The 19,625-nt window shown below is 43.8% G+C and overlaps 1 protein-coding gene across 2 annotated transcripts in view; it reads right to left on the bottom strand.

Annotated features, from left to right (window-relative positions):
- Positions 1-553: 553 nt before the first annotated feature.
- Ube2d1 (ubiquitin conjugating enzyme E2 D1) overlaps positions 554-19,625 on the bottom strand; it is a 30,890-nt gene continuing 11,818 nt past the window's right edge. Inside the window, exons 2-7 of one of the 2 annotated variants that reach the window (XM_059281967.1) lie at positions 9,815-9,878; positions 9,696-9,727; positions 7,580-7,657; positions 6,252-6,357; positions 2,403-2,496; positions 554-1,550 (exon numbers count right to left, since the gene is read on the bottom strand). In XM_059281967.1, the coding sequence (XP_059137950.1) occupies positions 1,505-1,550; positions 2,403-2,496; positions 6,252-6,357; positions 7,580-7,657; positions 9,696-9,727; positions 9,815-9,878 (420 nt within the window). In that variant the 3' untranslated portion in view covers positions 554-1,504. The remainder of the gene's footprint in view (positions 1,551-2,402; positions 2,497-6,251; positions 6,358-7,579; positions 7,658-9,695; positions 9,728-9,814; positions 9,879-19,625) is intronic. The other variant, XM_059281968.1, reaches the window with a different exon arrangement.

The following is a 19,625-nucleotide window of genomic DNA, read 5'->3' as shown; positions in this document are numbered from 1 at the left end:
GACTTTCAAACATGGAGTGATGTCATGGCAACAATACTGATAGTCATTCTCAGGAGCCAACCTGGCGGCTCCTCGGAGCTTTCAAGACTGCTCTTTAGAGTCAGGAACACGCACACACCCACACTCCTTTTGGGACATTTGTAAGTAAGTACTCCATCTTGGATGTGGATAAACCCCGGCTTCTAAATTCTCGTCTACAACAAGGGACCAAAGTAAACCAGTTCACAGCGGACAACCTGGTAAAGAGGTGCAGTAGTTAACCTACTGCAGTCAAGTTTATATGCAATTAGTGGTTATGAGAAATGCCAAGACAGGAGGTGGATGGTCAAGGGTGAAAGGTGCTTGCTGCTACCAAGACCAAAGTGACCTGAGTTGGATTTCAAAGAACCACAGGGTGGAGGGAGAGAACTGACTCCAACAAGTCGTCCTCTGACCTTCACGTGCACCATGGAACTCACCCCCAAATAAATAAGTGAAAACAAATTTCTTCTAAATGCAAAAAAAAAAAAAAAAAAAAAAAAGATCATATTTTCCACATTGGAAATAGTTGTCATGCAAAATTATAGAGTTTTGATCCTGAGGGATAGATCAAGCAGTTTTGGTTTTTGCAGTAAGTAATCAAGACAAATAGTAGAAAAAGCATTTTATTTATATGGAAAAAGCTACAGTAAGATCTGTAAAAGGTGTCAATAGAATATTGCCTATACAGAAAAAAAAAAATTCAAATGTGAAGAGCAACAACAACAAAAAAAGTGGCACACCTTCCTACTTAGCAGTGCAATTAATTCACATTGCAATAAAGTTAAGTCAAGTACAACAAAACCAAACAAGGGTCTCTCCATTCTAATCGGTATACTGAGAAAGACCGTGCGAAGATCAGTTCCGGTTTAAGAAATATGCATTCAACTCACAGAATATCCTAAGACGGGGGAGGGGGGCACAGTTAATTCATCATCAGCTGTTGGGGGCTTCAATACTGTTCACAGAGGGAAGAAAAGGTCATGAGTTGACATAGAATATATTTAGTCTATACAGTAAAAAAATACAAATTATAAAGTGAGCTAACAAAGAATGAAATCTGAATTCAGATTTATAAAAGTGACGACATCCTGGACAATACATACAGTGTTTCTCATTGTGTAAAAACATCTCCTTTCAGCAAAAAAAAAAAAAAAAAAAAAAATCATCTGGTTGCTTCTCAGGCGTGTCTCGCGGATCTTACTTTGAAGACGCAGGTGTCCAAGTGTCTCAGGAACCAAAATAAATGTCCTCCTCGACGAGCACAAAATGCTAAATGCTCTCAGCATCGTTTGAAGGGTATTTTTGGAAGTTTGTTCTGTCTTGCTTCAGAAACACATTTAAAATGAGTAAAAAAAAAAAAAAAAACAAAAACCCAAAGGATTCATGGAACAAAGGAGACAGTGAACAGCGCCGGATTCACTGCTAATGTTGAAAAAGACATAGATTTTACAGTACTCTGTATAAGTGAAAGTGTTTTCAAACATTACATTGCATATTTCTGAGTCCATTCTCTTGCGTGCCTGTTGTATCTGTAGGTATATAAAAAGAGAGAGAGTCAAAACACACACGTTTAGCCTGCCGGAGCCTCTCTCTGTTTAGAAACCTCATGAGGACCTTCATGCTTACACCTGTCACTGGGCTGAGGTAACACAGACGCATGCCAACATAAAAGCGAAAACAAATGACTTTTAAATTCCTAGATTCCTCGGCAATCTGTCTGAAAATATATCTCAACTAAAAAAACAAAAAACAAGACACAAAAAACCAACTTCAAATAGAAATCTGTAGACGCCAACCCTGAGGTAGGGTTATCAGGCACCAGGAGGCTGAGGCAGCCGCAAGAGAAGGTCAGTGTGGGCGGGCAATTGAAAGAACTTCTCAGGCCGGGTGGTGGTGGGGCACGCCTTTAATCCCAGCACTCGGGAGGCAGAGCCAGGTAGATCTTCGTGAGTTCGAGGCCAGCCTGGTATACAGAGTGAGTTCCAGGAAAGGCGCAAAGCTCGACAGAAAAAACAAAACAAAACAAAACAAAACAAAACAAAAAAAAACCCCAAAAAACAAAGAACTTCTCTTCCTAGTAGAAGACAGTGCCCAGTGCTTCCCAGTGGTTAAATCCTTCCATGTTTAATTTGCCAGCTAGAAATGACGAGGGCGTAGCACAGAGAGAGAACATGTACTACTAAACACTGACCCGGAAAGAGGTTTTGGTTTTGGTTTTAAAGACAGTTTAAAAAAGAAACCACACACACACACAAAAAAAAAACCAAAAAACAAAAACAAAACTTACACAGAGTTAAGTGTACTTCCAATATCACACACACACAGGCAGCAAACTCTCCTGAAATGCACCCAACAGGAAGTGCATGGCAGAAAACACTTACTTTTCTTTGTCTGATTTATAGATCTGTGCAATATCAGGTACTAAGGGATCATCTGGATTAGGATCGCAGAGCAGTGAGCATATGGACAACAGCACTGGATTGGGGAAAAACAAAAACAAAAACATTCCATTAGGTGAGGCCGTGGCCGCTTTATAGAACCTGCCCACATGAAAATAACTACACCGAATATAAAGAAAACGAAAGAGGAGAAGAACACGGAGCGGCAAGAGAGCAGCTCGGGGGCAGGAGGCTTGCCAAGCATGCCTGAGGCCCTAGCAAAAAAACCAAAAAAACCCATCACTGTAAAAATATAAAAGCCACATGGGGGGGGGGGGGCTGCATTTTATATTAATTTCAGTTGGTAGGTAAATATCTTTTTTTTTTTTTCTTTTTTTTTTCAAGACAGGGTTTCTCTGTGTAGTTTTGGGGCCTGTCCTGGATCTCGCTCTGTAGTCCAGGCTGGCCTCGAACTCACAGAGATCCGCCAGGCTCTGCCTCCCAAGTGCTGGGATTAAAGGCGTGTGTCACCACTGCCCGGCAAATATCATTTTTTTTTTTTTAAGTAATGAAATTATTATTTTTGATATTTTTAATTCTAAGTTATTTACATTTACTTAAAACAACGTGGGTCCTCCAAAGTAGCTGTTAACAATCTTTCAAGTCAAGAACGTGTGTGTGTGTGTGTGTGTGTGTGTGTGTGTTTGTGTGTGGTGTGTGGTGTCCATGAAACATAAGGTCTTTTTCCAACAAATTTTCCATTCCTTACACCTCATATTTAGTTATATTCACTTACAAACATGAACCACCATTTCTGTTTGACTGGTGTATTTTAAAAGATAAACAGAAACTGCACACAGTATCTGTTGTTATCCCATGTCAACACGACTAATGCAAATAGCTAGACCTAAAAAACAAACAAACAAACAAAAAAAACCTACACCAGGCAGAGGAGCACATGCCAGTACCAGTACCCCAGCCCTAGAGAGGCCAAGAGAGGGACAACCGCCAACTGGACCCCAGCCTGGACCACATAGTGAGACCTTGTCCTAAAAACAAAACCAAACCCCACCTAAGTGTCTGAAACAGGAAGAGACAAAACCTTAACCTGCTTCACATGTGTGTGGTTCATCCAAGGAGCTCTTAGAAGCATCTCCCACTCTACTCCACCCACTCTCCTCTGCTAGGTTCTTTCATCTTTTTTTCTACTCTTTCTAGTCGAAAGGTAAATCTATAGAGCAAAACAGGTTTTTTTGTTTTTTGTTTTTTGTTTTTTTTTAGTTCTCCCGAGACAGGGTTTCTTGTGTAGTTTTGGTGCCTGTCTTGGATCTCGCTCTGTAGACCAGGCTGCCCTCTCTAGACCAGGCTGGCCTCGAACTCACAGAGATCTGCCTGTCTCTGCCTCCCAAGTGCTGGGATTAAAGGCGTGTGCCACTGCTGCCCCACCCAAAGTAGACTCTTAAATGAGGAACAAGGGACAACAAGAGTGAAGGAAAAACTGTGTTTATTTTCCTCTCCCTGCCCCAAGAGACTCGGGCCTTGTACAGTAAACCAAGAGGACAAGGTACCTTTTTCCCGGCCCCCTCGGACATCCAGACTCAACTCCCGGCAAAAGTCAACCAAGGCCTTTAAATACAGAAAAGTGCAAAGTGGACAAATAGACTCGTGAGGTCTGAGCTAGCTCCTGAACTTGGACAAGAGTGAAGTTCCCCATCTCCCTACTCGGGCTGCCAGGAAGCATCCGCCCCCATGTCACTATCACAAACCAAAGCAAATGTTCAGTGGCCAGGAAGAAAGGGACAGAGGTGTCTACCCCGGGTGCTCGGCATGCACCAGGTGCACAGCAGCCGTTTTTGGTAATTCTGTCACCATCCTATTCTGCATGTAATGAGACTGGAGGAAAGTTTCCGGAAGCTAATAATACTAATTATTTTTTATAAAAAGCCATAGCATCAGCAGATAGGCACCGAGTACCTGGCAGCCTGCCATTTCTTTAAATGACAAGGACTTAGCAGCTTGTGGCAAATGAGAGCCATTTTGTGACACCATTCCAAGAAAAACTATAGCAATCCGAATAACTATAGACAGAATCTTTTCCTTTATTCACTTTATGTTAATCACTGTTGAATTTTTTTTTCCTCCTGAGACAGGGTTTCTCTGTGTAACAGTCCTCGCTGTCCTGGGACTTGCTTTGTAGACCAGGCTGGCCTTGAACTTACTGAGATCTGCTTGCCTCTGCCTCCCAAGTGCTGGGATTAAAGGTGTGCACCACCACCATTGCCCAGCCCACTGCTGAAACTTTATGAAAGGATGCTACACAACCATTTTAGGTCAGGAAAATGAACAGTTATAAATAATCAACCTGGAGGTATTTGGCTTTACCTAAGACTTGAAACAATGATAGCTGTGCCCCCTGCCTCTAGTAAGATTATCCCTTTTACGAACAAGCTGAGCTGGGTGGTGGTGGCAGATGGATCTCCGTGAGTTCAAGGCCAGCCTGGTCTACAGAGCGAGATCCAGGACAGGCACCAAAACTACACAGAGAAACCCTGTCTGGAAAAAACAAAACAAAACAAAACAAAACAAAACAAAAAACAAAAACAAACAAACAAAAAGAACACGCTATAGGGCTGAGATACAGCTCAGTTGTGAATGCTTGCCTAGCAAGCCCAGGGCTTCTATCCTTAGCATCTAACAAAACCAGACATACAAGCTCATGCCTGTCATCTCAGCACCTAGGACATTGAGGCAGAAGAATCAGGAGTTCAATGCCTCCTGAAACCTGCCAGGAAAACACCTGACTTGAAGTTATAAAAGGTGGAAAATGTGGTAGCCACTTCCGGGACAGATGTGTGTAGACCCAAGCCGTTTCTTCCAGCTGCCAGGTTCTATTCCATTAGAGAAACAAGATGAGGACTCCTGGCCCTGTACAATACTGGCCAATGAATGGAACCGAATGGGTTTCTACGGATCAGTGAGTGCAGCAAAGAACCAGGTGATGTCACCTCTGAAGGATGGGCGCCAGCATGAGTCAGGTGTCAGTCATGGTGATGCTGCAGATTCTTCAAGCTAGACACGTGTGCTATCTGCGCGGCGTCACTCTGCAGTAGGAAGCAGACCCTTCCTTTCTAACTGCTCATTTTATCAGCCTGTCCTGAAGTTGTACTTTTTATTGTCAACAGACGCTTTAATGAATGGGATGAGTCCCCAAATCTCTCTTTATCCCCCCTTTTAGACAACCAAGCTCTTTTTACTGGCATTGCTCTTAACTTCTTTTGTAAAGACAGAAGGACAGACATCAACAGGGGTACCATAAAATTTCTAACTCTAGCAACTTTTCAAGATTTATTTTCTAGTTTTAGTTATGTGTCTATGTGTGTGTGTGTGTGTGTGTGTGTGTGTGTGTGTGTGTGTGTGTGTGTGTGTGTCCATGGAGGTATGTACACATGCGCATGTGAGTGCAGTTGCCCTGGGTGGCCACAAGAGGGTGTTGGGTCCCCTGGAGCTGGAGTTACAGATGGCTGTGAGCAGCCCAACTGGAAACCTCTCTCAGGTCCTTTGCAAGAGCAGTAGGAACTTTTTGTCTCTCGGAGCCTTTTCCCCAACCCTTAGTTCCAGTATTTTAAATCTCGGATTTCGTTTAGATTTGCCCATCCATTCATTTCTCCCAACTCCAGAGTTTACTAAAAGCCAGAAGTTCTCAGAGAAAGCAAAATCAAAACAGGAATAAGCAGAGGGTTGAGGCATTATTATTATTATTTTTTTGTCTGATGTTTGGTTTTTGCTTAAACTCTGGTCCCTAGACATTGACAATCCTCCCATCCCTATTTTAAATCTGAGAAATACAATTACCTTTCGATACAGTCAAAGCTGGCGACCACTGGGACCGCAGGATATCAAGACAAATACTCCCATTACTGTTTATATTTGGGTGGTAGATTTTTGTTGTGAAAGCAATCTACACATAGAAAAAGAAGAACAAAAAGTGTTGATCGTCACAAAGTATGAACAAGCAGAACCGACCCACTCAAGGGTAAAACGTGCTGCTCAACTTTACCCAGCTTTGGAACAGAAACGCCTACATGCAGCTTGGCTACTGGGGAATTTGAAGGAGACTAACTCAGCTTAACCTCCTTTTCCCCTCCAGGTGCTGGGAACCGTCTGGGGTGTAATGAGGATGTCTGCAACAGCTGGCGTGACTGGCTGAGCGGCACCTGGACCAATTGCTCTGGCTTTTCACCACCCCTCCAAATACTCCTCCTAACCCGCCCTGGAGTAATTCCCAGCAGGCCACCTGGATCTATAAACAGGTCACCAAGTCTGTCAGAGCACGAGGGAGATGCCTCCGCTGATCGCCTGTCCTGTAAAACCCACTCAGATTCGAAATCTGACAAGAGCCACTGTCCTGTGACGTCATCCGTATGATTTTAAACCAGGTGCTTTAAACGTGCTATAATTAAAGGACAATCAGACTGCAACCCGCAGATCCAGGGAGGCTACATAGCAGGGGGGGACCCTAGGATGACTGTGGCTTATAATAAGTTTTGGTTTTACTCAATCACTGGGCAAGATTCAGTGAAACATTTCACTATTAGGGTAAGAATTTGTACTGTATCAAGCTGATGATAGAAAAAATAATAATAAAATAAAATAATTTTTAAAAAGTGCTATAATTATTGTCCTATCAGCTGATGTTCGTTCTCCGTCCTTCACACCCCCATCACTTGTTTCTTCTTTGGACTCTAAGCCTCAGAGTGTGTTTTCATCCCCTTCTGCCATTCAATGTTTCCTTTGTGGTTCCCATTGTGAGGGGACATGGTGGTTGCTCCATATACGTTCACTGAATACTTCAAAAAAGAAAACAGAGTCCTCTTTGGAAAGATGACACGGACAGAAAAGCCTGATTCTTGACTATAAAAGCATTCCAGACTACACACATCTCGTAAGGAGGAAAAGCCCACAAGCCTAACTTGTAGCCAATGCCACCATTAGTTTAACAGGCAAAGGAAAGTACTTGACTACGGAAGGGCGTTTTATAGTTTACATTTATAGTAATCTGGAGGTTGTACAAAGGAGGTTGCCCTTGCTAACCTACCCACAGTCTGTGACATCACGAGACCATCTCTAGACAAACAGTGAAAACCCCTGCTATGGGACACGTCAGTCACAGAAATAAATACCTTTGGTGGTTTAAAGGGATAGTCTGTCGGAAAGTGGACAGTGAGGAAGAAGACTCCACCTTGGTATGCACTGTCAGGCTGAAATTACACAACAGGGCGCATCAGTGTCCGGCCACAACATGTACACGAGTCTGAATGATTCCGTGAAAGAGATGGCCGCATCTTCTCAACAATGCCGTCAAATATCAGCTTGTCAAAAACATGATCCTAGCACCGTACGTTTAAGTAATTTACCTGGAGAGCAGGCTCCTTTCCAGGAAGGAAGTTTTCCAAGGTGCCCACCAAGTTTAAAGAGAAGCAGACATGAATAGCAGTGTGATTTAACCAAACACATCGTTTATGGGTACCAGTGTAGACACGAGGACTGCTGTGAGGAAAGAATTTTCTAGAGCAGTCACTAGTACTTTTTAAAGGTTATGGTTAATATTTACCTTTTTTTTAAATTTCCAAATTTTAAGTTCCAGTGTCCACTTAAGAACGACCAAAAGGGAATACATTAGTAAGAGGTTAAGTGGCACCATCACGTATCTTACCCCCAAGTTTCATTTGCTAGTACTTTATATTGTAGATGATAAAACTCCCAAACCCAGCGGGGTGAATTCGGTATTCATGATATACGGAATTAAGCATCAACTTTACCAAAGGAATTCAAGCTTGGTCACCTCCTAAGTGGCCGTAAGGGAAATACACACACACACACACACACACACACACACACACACACACACACACACACGAGAAAGAAAGATTAAAGGAAAAAAACAAAAACAAAAATAGTAAAATAGTAGCAAAATATACCTCCAATTCTATTTTAATTCCTTCATATTTACTGGGATGCACCATGGGTAATAAAAGCAACCCTGTCCCTGTTATTCTTTCCCTGCTTAAAGTTCTGCATAAAGATTTGAGCATTGTATTATGTAATGATTATTACTATGTTGCTTAATTCTAGTTTAGTAAATATAAAAAAGGTCAACAAATTATGGAGATAAGCATGGTCTGTGTGGGCAGTCAAGTGATATTACAGAGGGTGGTGGAGTGTGCTTACGCTCCTAAAATAAGAGAGGCATGCAAAACAACATCGCAATTGCTTACTACCCATGATTCACCTGAGAAATACCATGGAGGCCCCGGCTCTGATGGCGAGGCACACCTCTAGATGACGGGAAGGTTCGTGGCAGATAACGAGCATCAATCAGAAGGAACTAGCTTCTTATTGAAAGCTGTTAGGTAAACATGGTGCATTTTCCCCTCTAACATAACAACTTAATAGAATAATTGAGTCATTTAGGATAATTCCTCAGAGACTTTTCTTTGAAATTCAGCATTTTTTTTTTTTTTTCAGTTTGGATATGAGGGCAAATGATTTAAAACTCCACATCTGAGTAGATAAAGCACCCTAGGGGAGGTATGTATGGCATTCAGGAAGGATAATGCTAGCGGGTTCTCATCCAGAAAGCAGACTGGAATGGAGTGTCTGATCTTTCACAATTAGCATCTTGTTCACAGAAAGAAGAGCCCGTTTCAAGCCCTTGATGCTTCTCAGGTGTAGAAGGAAATATAGGTAACAAGGAGGGGCCAGTTTAGGGCAGCGTAACAAACTCAAAAGGTGACAGACCACCCACAGCAGGACTCCTCCACTTCTTCAGCAGTCAAGAGCCGTGATGAGACCTACTGCAGACGGACACCTGCCGGATGTAGCAATTCCTTTCCCAGGTCAGACTTATTTCAAACCTATGAGAACTGTGGATGGGTGAGGAAGGCTCCACTTCCTTTAAAAACAGTTGACACTGTATTGAAAAAAAAAATTAATAAGGCCAACACAGACTGTGTGCACAGAGAGCATGACCTTGCTGTGTAACGGGGTTGGTACAAGCACAGGAAGATATCGCTGTGACCCAGCAGGTATTTGCCAACCCTGCTTCAGGAAAAAAAAAAATCACTGCAAACCCTCAATCATGTTTTTGCTTCGTGACTGATTCAGAGGATGAGAATAGTCAACCTGAGTCATAAGCATCTGCTCACAGGTCAAAAGGCAATAGTGAAGAGCGGCCACGAGGGTGGGGGGTGGGGTGGGGGGGTGGGGGTTTAGTCCACATGTGTGAGTTGTACTTACGGGCCCCATGATGGTTGCTTGCCAGTGGAACACTGAAACACAGAGGGACGGTAGTCACTTAAAGCTGCCCAAAGCCATCCTTCCAATGGTAGCACAACCTAGCAACAGAGTGAACTTACGGTCATCTCCCACAGGTCCCGCTGAGCAGTGAGCAGGTGGATCACGCTGTAAATCACTTAATTCCTGAAGGAAAGCAGAAAATACTTGCAGTTAATCCTTCCCTTTCCGAGGAAACAGGCACGAAGAATCCAGAAAGACGCAGACGAGTGATGTCTCTTTAAATGATTCTAGGTTAATTCTGTTCGCAATGGACTCTGCCACTGAGATCCTTTATGGGATAACTCCAGCCTCTGAAAAGATGAAGCGGAATAAAACGGTGTGTTCCTTTAAGATTCCCCACACAAAAGCACTTTATTAGCATCTCCTTATGCAAGACCATATACGTCACTGCTACGCAGATGATACCAGCAAAGCAGGTCCTGGCTGGCACTGGAACACATGCCATGAGCTCCCCAGGTTTCATTTCCAGCCCCCTAAAAACAAGGCCCGACTTCCAGTAAGTTACAATCTCATGAGGTGGGAGCAAGGGTTTGGGAAGACGGGTACTTAAGGAATGACTTGAAGGATCCAAGGATCTGATCATAGGATCTGTCCATAAAGTACTTGCTGCACAAGTATGGAGACTTGAGTTCAGTCTCCAGCACGCATGTGAAAAGTCAAGTGCAAGGATGCACGCCCATAATCCCAGCACTGGTGAGAGACTGGAGGATCCTTGGGTTTGTTGGTCAGCCAGCCCAGCTGAACTGGTAAGTTCCAGGTTCAGTGAGAGACTCTACCTCAAGAACAACACGGAAAGGAATTGAGGAAGACACCTGACACCAATCAACATCTGGCCTCCAAATGCCCACACAGGCACGTGTATTCGAACTCGTGAACACACATGTACACACACAACATATGAGTACAGAGTAGGAAGGTAGTCAGGCCATGTTCTGAAACCTACGGTATTGATTCATGGGCCCTTGTCTATCCTTAGGGTTTTGAAGGAAAGATAGGTCAATGGCAGACACGGCTTTCAGGTTGGCCAGCCCTGACCCAGAATCCCAGACATAAGTGGCTCTACCGCTTTGAGGAAGACACGTAACCTCCCTAGCCTTGGTTGGGAAAGAACTGACCTTCCCCAAATGAGAAAGGTATGACTTCAGTATCAACTACCGGGAGCCCACAGGAGAGATGGCTCGGTAGCTGAGAGCAGGCATTACTTTTGCAGAGGACCCGAGTTCACTTCCCAGCATCCACACAACAGCTCACAACACCTGTAACTCTAGCTCCAGGGCATCCAATGCCCTCTTCTGGCCTCCACAGGCACCCGCGCGCGCGCGCGCGCGCACACACACACACACACGCACATGCACACATGCACACATACATGCATGCACGCATGCACACACACACGTAACTAAAGATGAATCTTAAAGATGAAAAACAATATCAAAGACCATACAGGCTGGGGATGTAGCTCAGGGGCAGTAGGCTCCATCCTTACCATTACACAAAGAAAAGATTATGTATGAAGAACCCACTTTAGTTTGGAAGGTCAAAGACGGTCTATCCCTGATGAAGTCGGTGAAGCTGAACCATAAGGGATGAACGGGAGCTGGCACTGAGTGGGTAGAGTGATACAAGGTGAGCCTGGAAAGGCATGTGGAAGCCAGGCAGGAAACTGAACACCCCCCCCCCCCCCCGCCCCGACACACAAAGGACACAGTGTTATACAGAGTGCACGGAGATGGGTTTTAAGAAGTAGTGGACTCGGGCTGGAGAGATGGCTCAGTGGTTAAGAGCACTGGCTGCTCTTTCCAAGGTCCTGAGTTCAATTCCCAGCACCCACATGGCAGCTCACAACTGCCTGTAACTCCAGTTTCATGTGCCTACACTTGAGAAAAACTAAAACCTGAAAGATGTCAGTCAGCTCATGAATCAGTGATGATCGCCATCAATTTGGTGTTCTCAAAAAGACAAGGAAAAAGACACGACCTGATGCATGGCCGGGAGCCCAGGGCAAGCCCAGAGGCTTTCTTTCAAGCCCAGGTCCCTTCAGGGCTTCTTGCTATTTTCATTTCTGTTTTGTTTTGTTTTCTTTCTTTTTCCCTTATAAACAAGAAAGAACTAACTCAGTCAGCTCCTCTGTTCCTTCACATACAGTTAGTTAAGCAATGGGAGACTCCAGTCTTTGCCTCCACGCCCCCCAAATCCCCCCACCCCACCCCCACCTCCATATTTAAAAACAAGGCTTTGACATTTCAGCCTGGGCACCGCCCCTCACCTGGCAACCATGGGAAACAACTTTTGCTTTTCCAGGTGTTGTTAAAATATAGTGTGGCATTACTGGTTCATCTACAGTTTCCATGACAACCATGGGATACGCTACAGGTCAAGCGTGCAGCAGGGTCTCCCCAGCCCATAGCAAACGTCCCAATAAATGCTGAGACAAGATGGAAGTGGTGCTTGCCAGTTCTCTGCTAGCAAAAGATGATGGTTTAAACAGCGTGAGCGAGCGGGAGAGGAGCTGTTCCCAGGACTGCCTTCTGACCGTGTTTTCTAATTTGAGCTTTGGGAAATGCCTTAAAAATTACTTGTGGAGTCTTCTAAATAACACGAATGTATCCAAACCTCCTCCTCCTCCTCCTCCTTTTTTTTTTCAAAGACAAGGTCTCACTATGTGACCCTGCCTACACTGGAACCCATTATGTAGCCTAGACTGGCTTTGAACTCACAGAGATAAGCCTGCTTCTGCCTCATAAATGCTAGGATTAAAAGCATGAGCCAACACGCCCTGCTCTAAACATTAATGTAAATAGTACTTGTTTGCATTCACTTTAACTAGTTAATCAGAAAAACGCAGTCTCCAACTATGGCTTAAAAGCTATTAATGATCTGTATGCACACACTTGCATCATGATAAAGTGCACACGAATAAATCAGATATAGACACAAATGTTCACTAATTAATTTTGTTTATTAACAAGACAAGCCAAAACCATATTTTAGCTGCAACGGCCTTGAACAATATTCAAATCTCAAATGTCAAGCTGTTCTTCAAATCTCTTTAAGTATTACATTTAAAAAGATATTTTCTCATTGATATTTTTTTTAATTCCACTTTCTCTTTAGAAGAGGGTGGGTGATGGATGAGAGGAATAAAGAAATGAACCTAACAAGTAAACTCTGCAAAGGGCAAGTTCCTAAAGTGTCTATGGAAAGCTCACCCGCTCTAAGACAGAAGCCTACAGAACACTACACAGCCTTAACTCCACCCTGCTAGGCTGTCAGGGAATACGGAAGCACAGCCTCGGTGCACGGGTCAGGCAGAATGACCAACAGACAGGAAGGCTGCAGGACACACATTCCTCCCTCACCTCCAAAAAATGCAGATCTTAAATGCAAAACAGAGAAATGAGGAGACTCAGGAAATTCTGAGATGAACTAATGAAGTGAAAATATAAAGCTATGAATATACAGCCCATGAAAACTGCATCCCAACACCAAAAACCCACCTTTGTCAAAGTCAGCTCAGCAGTCAAGGTAGTTTTGAGGGGACACAAGAGGTCAAGGGTCACTCAGCCATCCGCTCTTTCCAAACCCCCTTAGAATCCCAGTGGTACTTTCTCTGCTTTACCTGACATTATTACACACCCACTTCTATCATATCATATATTCGATAGTAAAAATAATTTAGTGAAATCAATCAAGTTCAATCACCTAGATTACTCGACTACTCAATCACTGTACACTAATCATTTAGCACCAATCAGAAGGTACCATTATAATGATCTGAACCTCCTTTACCTTTTGCGGCTCTCTCTCTCTCTCTCTCTCTCTCTATTTTAAATTAAGACTCTTTTTATTTTATGTATATGAGTGCTCTATCGACTTCGTGCCAGAAGAGGCATCAGATCTCACTATACATGGTTGTGAGTCACCATGTGGGTGCTGGGAATTGAACTCAGGACCTCTGGAAGAGCAGCCAGTGCTCTTAACCTCTGAGCCATCTCTCCAGCCCCTGTGGCTCTCTTAAATGCAGCAATGACATTACTGTGTTGTATTTGTATACTAACAGCTGATTTTCATCTAAACTTTTCATCAGAGAAATACATCAAATTCACTTCCCTTGCATTTATCAACTGGGGCATACTTTTATATTAATATGAAAAATAAAATACGGACTTCAATATGTACAATAAAACACTACACACTCACTTGTTTCTTTTCAATCTACTTGCACAGCCTGCAATGCTAGACACCGAGTGACCAGTGTTCATCTTATTGTCTCACTCGTGTGTTTTTGGTATTTTTACTTTCACAACTATTTTAGGTCAATAGAAAATATCTGATTTTGACATACGAACTTTGCATCTGCTCTAAAATTAAATTTCACAGATACCCTAACAGTGTGATTAAAGATTTATGTTTGGAGTATTAAAAAAGTATAAAATAAAAAAAAAATAATTTAGTGATGGTAGGGTCAGCAAGGTGCAGGCACATGAAGCCACGCCTGATGATCCAAGTTGGATCCCGAGGAACCACATGGTTGGGGGAAGGAACTGAGTCACGCAAGCGGTCCCGACATCCAGACTTAGCATGTGTGTACAGCACACATACCCCCATCACACTCAGAACAAGAATGATGAACTAGATACATTTTAAAACAACAACGATAACACGCTAGGGTTAAGCTATCTCTCCACTTGTTCTAATCTTCTGTTCTCGAAGAGTTGACACTATAATTACACAATTTGCTCAAGAATACAGGGTTCTCAGAGGAGCCAACCACATTGTAAATTCACCTTGAATCTCAGACACACCACAGGTAGTCTTCTAGCGTTTTATGGAACCCTCAGGCTTTAGGCAGACCCCTTCACAGCCATGTTGAACCTAAAGAGCTGGAAGTACTTAAGACGGTTCTTTTTAGACTCATGACGGCATCTGCAGGAGCACTTAGGAGCAAAGTGGTGACTCAAAGTGGGCCAACAAAATGCGCAATGGATGAGACACCCGCCAGACCACGACCTAAACAAAACCATTGTTAGCAGATTAGAATACTCCCATTCACAGCTCAACTGGGACTTGAGGAGGCGGCTCCGTGTGGGAGGGGTGTGTGTTGAAAGACAACTTTGGGGAGGGCAATTTGGTAATGACTATGACAGTGGAAAATGCATTTGGTCCTTGGCTCAGTCACTTACCTCATAGAAGTCACCATGCAGGTAGACACACACACACACACACACACACACACACACACACACACACACAAAGAGAGAGAGAGAGAGAGAGAGAGAGAGAGAGAGAGAGAGAGAGAGAGAGAGAGAGAGAGAGAGAGAGAGAGAGAGGATGTTTGGCATAGCCATCTTGTCTAAGTACAAAACACTGACTGTAGCCCATTGGTCCACCAATAAAGGGATGGCTTACAAACCACACACTATGAAATCTGACAGCCATTGAAAAGAACAACATGGATCCCACAAGCTGACAATGAAGGAAGCATTCAAAGACAGTACACTATCACAGTCTCAGCTGTTACAGTCTCCAGATTTATATACTACACACACACACACACACACACACACACACACATAAAACAAATGATTGCAAGCATACACATGGAGCTACGAGCAATGTATATCCCTAAAATGTTCTGCTACTTCTACTGTGTCGTCTTTTTGTTTGAGAGAGACAGAGAGAGTGTGTCACTACACGGCCCATGCTGGCCTGGAACTTACGTAGCCCCACTTGGCCATGAACTTAAATCCTCCTGCCTCAGTCAGCTTCTTGTACAATTTAAAAGAGATGGAATGGCATTGTTTTTCTTTTCTTTCTTTTTTTAAATCTCTCCATATATTTCAAGCATTTTCTCTTTTCATGAAACACTTCTGATAAGACCAGGAAAGACTGAGTGACTGTCATGGACTTCAGGGTGGATACACAAAAGACTGGGCAAGCCAATCCAGTGTGAGAGCCTAGCTGAGTCCTGGAACAAGGGAAGGACCAAGTGGGAGAACCAGGAAGCTGAGTGTTCTGTCTGAGCCATTTTCCTCAGGCTAGGAACTGCACCATGGTAACATAAGCTGTGGACATCAGGGGAACAACATGCATCCACTTTCTATATCATGCTGAAATCTTTCTGGAATATTAAAATTATTTCATACTAACTAATGAATGTTGTGGGTGTTGAACCCAAGTCTTGTGTAACCTAGGCAACCACTGAGTTAAACCCTCAAAGGTCATTATTTTTAAAGCTTTATTCAGACACGGGTGCACCTGTGTCTGAATGGGGTATGTGCACATGAGTGCAGGTGTCCATAGAGGCCAGAAGACAGCATGAGATTCCCTGGGAAGGAATAACAGAAGGTTGTGAGCGGCCATGTGGGAGCTGGAAACTAAGCTGGAGTCTTCTGCAAAAGCAGGAAGTGCTCTTAACCCCCGAGCCATCTCTGCAGCCTCGAAGACCGCTTTTAGAAATAAAAGTTTTGGAGTCAAATTTGGTTATGTTGAGCCTTGCTGTTGACCTGCACTAGTAGCTATGAAGCCCTAAGTAATTAATGCCCCAAGTCTCAAGTGCACAGTGGGTCATGTGGGGACATCACCAGTGACCTTGAACTCTACTGAGTTGGAGAAAGGCACATAGCTTAGTATTGGGCACCTGTAATAGATGCTTAGTAAATGCTAATTTCTCCTCCCTTTCCTCTTTTGCTAGAATGTTTTTTTTTTGCTTTTTATTTTCACTTGTATTTCAAGAGAGGGTCTCACTAGGTCAACAAGTTCGTCTTAAACTTGCCATCCTCCTGCCTCCACCTCCCCAGGGCTGAGGTTACAACCGTGTGCACCTCGCCCAACTTGGAATGTTTGTGTTTTGAAACCAAGACCTTCATGCCTCCCATTCCCGCATTCCTCCACAACAGCTGGCAGGGTGCTTTCGACACATACATGTTTGGTCTTCTTTGAGTCATGTTTCGGTCAAATTTCTGAAGAAATGCGGAATGAATAGATTTGGCAAACAAAAACCACGTAATCCCTTGACAGGTGTGTAGGTTACATGAAGCAAAAAGTTTAGCGGCGACCTGAGAATTGTACAGGTCACTTAACCTGGAATGCCCTTTGTAATAATGCATCATTAAACATCATGGTACCTGAAGATGAATACCAAGATACTATCAACCATTGAGTAGTACCTCACAGGGATTTCTGGTAGATGGTATATAAGTCTCCAAGCCCAGAGGGAATGCCCATTAGAATGTTCTGGGTTTTTTTCCTTGTTTAGAAAACCTCAGAATTCCATTACCTCCTGTTTCTTTGGGAGGCTGTTGACCTACTTTCAGGCCACTGCTTCCGGTGGCTCTTCCCATTGGAGTAAGGGTTTGTGTTGGGCTAACCTCATCTCAGTACACGGGACCCTGACCATTGGCACTGCTCAGAGTCAGCAGTGCCCAGATGGGCTGTGGTCTGTGGTGTGCATGGAGGGCTTAAAAGAATGTATTCCCTGATCAGTTTAACCACTTGGGCTAATTATAAAAGTTCAAGGGGGAGCCAGGCAGTGGTGGCACACGCCTTTAATTCCAGCACTTGGGAGGCAGAGGCAGGCGGATCTGTGAGTTCCAGGCCAGCCAAGCACTACATAGTGAGACTTTGTATCAAAAAACAAAACAAACAAACAAACAAAAACAAAAAAAAAACCCCATGAATAAAATAATAAAGTAGAGAGATTGGGTTGTTGGCCTCTGGCTTCCATGTGTGCACATCTGTATACAAACAGATGCATGCAACATGCACACACGTACAAAATGGGCCCAGATCACCAAGGACATACCAATCAAAATCAAATCCTACTCCAGCACACTCACTGGAATGGTTAAGAGGATAAAGAAGAAAGTTTCGATGCTGGGAAACATGAAGCAAGTGGAACCCTTAGTTTCTGTGCATAGAAAACTGTCGGGTGATGAGCACCAATTAAACCGAGACATGGTGTGTGTCACAGCGGTCCCCCTGGCAAATACACACCCGACACAAACAGAGACACAGAGACTCATCTTAGGGGGTCTCATATTCGCGACAGCGCCAACCCAGGGACAACCTGAATGTCCACCAATGACGGCAGAAACTTGCTGTAGATTGAGGCAGCCCGAGCGAAGAAACCTGAGCTCCAAGAAACAGTTCAGATAAAGGTCAGAAACAGCACACAGGAGGCACCAGAGGCAAAAGGGGACACTCGGTAGGATTCATTTTAAGAGCAGTTCAAGAACAGAGGCTTACCTGAGCACAGGGCAGAGCTAGAGAGAGACGCATCTGGGGCTCTTGTGATGCGTTTCCTGAGTGTGAGCTTCACAGCTGTCTTCATTTTGTAAAAACCCATCACCTTTCTGTATGTCCCGTCCATGTATTTTATAGTTCACCAAAAGTTTTTTGATGCATGCCTGTGTGCATGTGCGCGCGCGCGTGCGCATGTGTGTGTGTGTGTGTGTAGGTGAGTACAGATGCTTGAGGAGACCAGAGAAGAGTTTTGGATCCACTGGAGCTGAAGTTCCAGGTGATTCTGAGTCCTGGGAACAAAACTTGGGTCCTCTGAAAGAACAGCAAGTGTTCTTAAACCATTCCGCCATTTCTGTGGCCCAACTTTGTGACTTTTTAAATGAGAGTTCCCTCAAGGAATAACATAATCTTAAAAGCATAGGCATAGGCATAGGCAAGGATGTATGGAGTTCACATTGTGTGAAGTATGGCTGCTGAACAACGACATCAGTTACACATCACGGCAAGCTCACTGGGTGAATGCGAGCATACCTTGTAGACGTGCACTTCAATTTCATTCCAGAAATCCGAAAGTGGGATTATGGATTTGATCGGGTTTCTTCATATCTGAGATAACACTTAAAAGAAGCCAAACCCTATATCTGAATATAGACCAAGCAATGAATAAATACCATCAACACGGATGAGAAACACTCCCCAGAGGAAAACTCTGCCAAAGAAGCAATTTTCTACGTTCATGTGATGGACATGTAGTAGGGGTATCTAAATTTCAAAATGCAAGCTATTAATAGGTTACAGGCCAACGTCCTTATAACTTGACTAGAACCATTAAAAACAAAAACAAAAACAAAAACCTTGCAAGGCTGCAAAAATGTGTACTTAAGGGATCTCTAGAGCCTTCTGTGGCTAGGCATGTCTATTCCAGTGCAGACTTCTATAATCAGCAAGACACAAAGAGAAGCATTGGGAGGCCTCAACTGAATTTAAATGGGCACAGATGGTATGTTTGTAATACCCCCACAATATGCTAAGTGTTCTCCACAAAAACCAACCAGGACACAGCCCCTGCCTCCGGGGACTTAACATCTAAAAGGAGATGAGGCCCGCCTAATTCAAAGAAAGTAAACAAATACAAGGAAATAAAGCCAGGAGTGGCTAGGAGGCTGTGCCCATCTCCTGGCTCCCAGAAGAGCAGCAGCCCCTTAGCATCAGCAGAGGGGACCAGCGAGCCAGCGCGGCCTTATTTACCCTAAGGTTTAATATGACACTGCACAGTAAATACTTGTGGAGAACTGACTCGGAGCACACTGAGAAGGCTTTTGTGGGTTTTCTAGCTGTAACAGGCAGACGGTCTGAATTTGCATATGAGATAATATACACCGGGATGGGTGTGTGCAGAGGCAGGCACACAGCCTGTGCACGGGGGCTGATGTATGGCCTCAAGTTTAACTGATTCAGTGCCAAGCCCGGGGAAGAATTATTTCAAAACCCCTGGCTTCACCAGCAATTAATTAACAGGACAAACACATCTCTCCCTCAAAACCTCAAACCAGCCAGTGACTCTTACAGGACTGCATTGTCTCTTTTCTTGCTTAGGTGTTGCCTCGAAAGGGGCAGATGAGCTAT

The sequence above is a fragment of the Peromyscus eremicus genome, chromosome 16_21, assembly GCF_949786415.1.
Source record: "Peromyscus eremicus chromosome 16_21, PerEre_H2_v1, whole genome shotgun sequence".
NCBI classification, from domain to species: Eukaryota; Metazoa; Chordata; class Mammalia; order Rodentia; family Cricetidae; genus Peromyscus; species Peromyscus eremicus.
The sequence above is the reverse complement of the archived record's forward strand: the minus strand, read 5'-3'. Positions and strand labels throughout refer to the sequence as shown.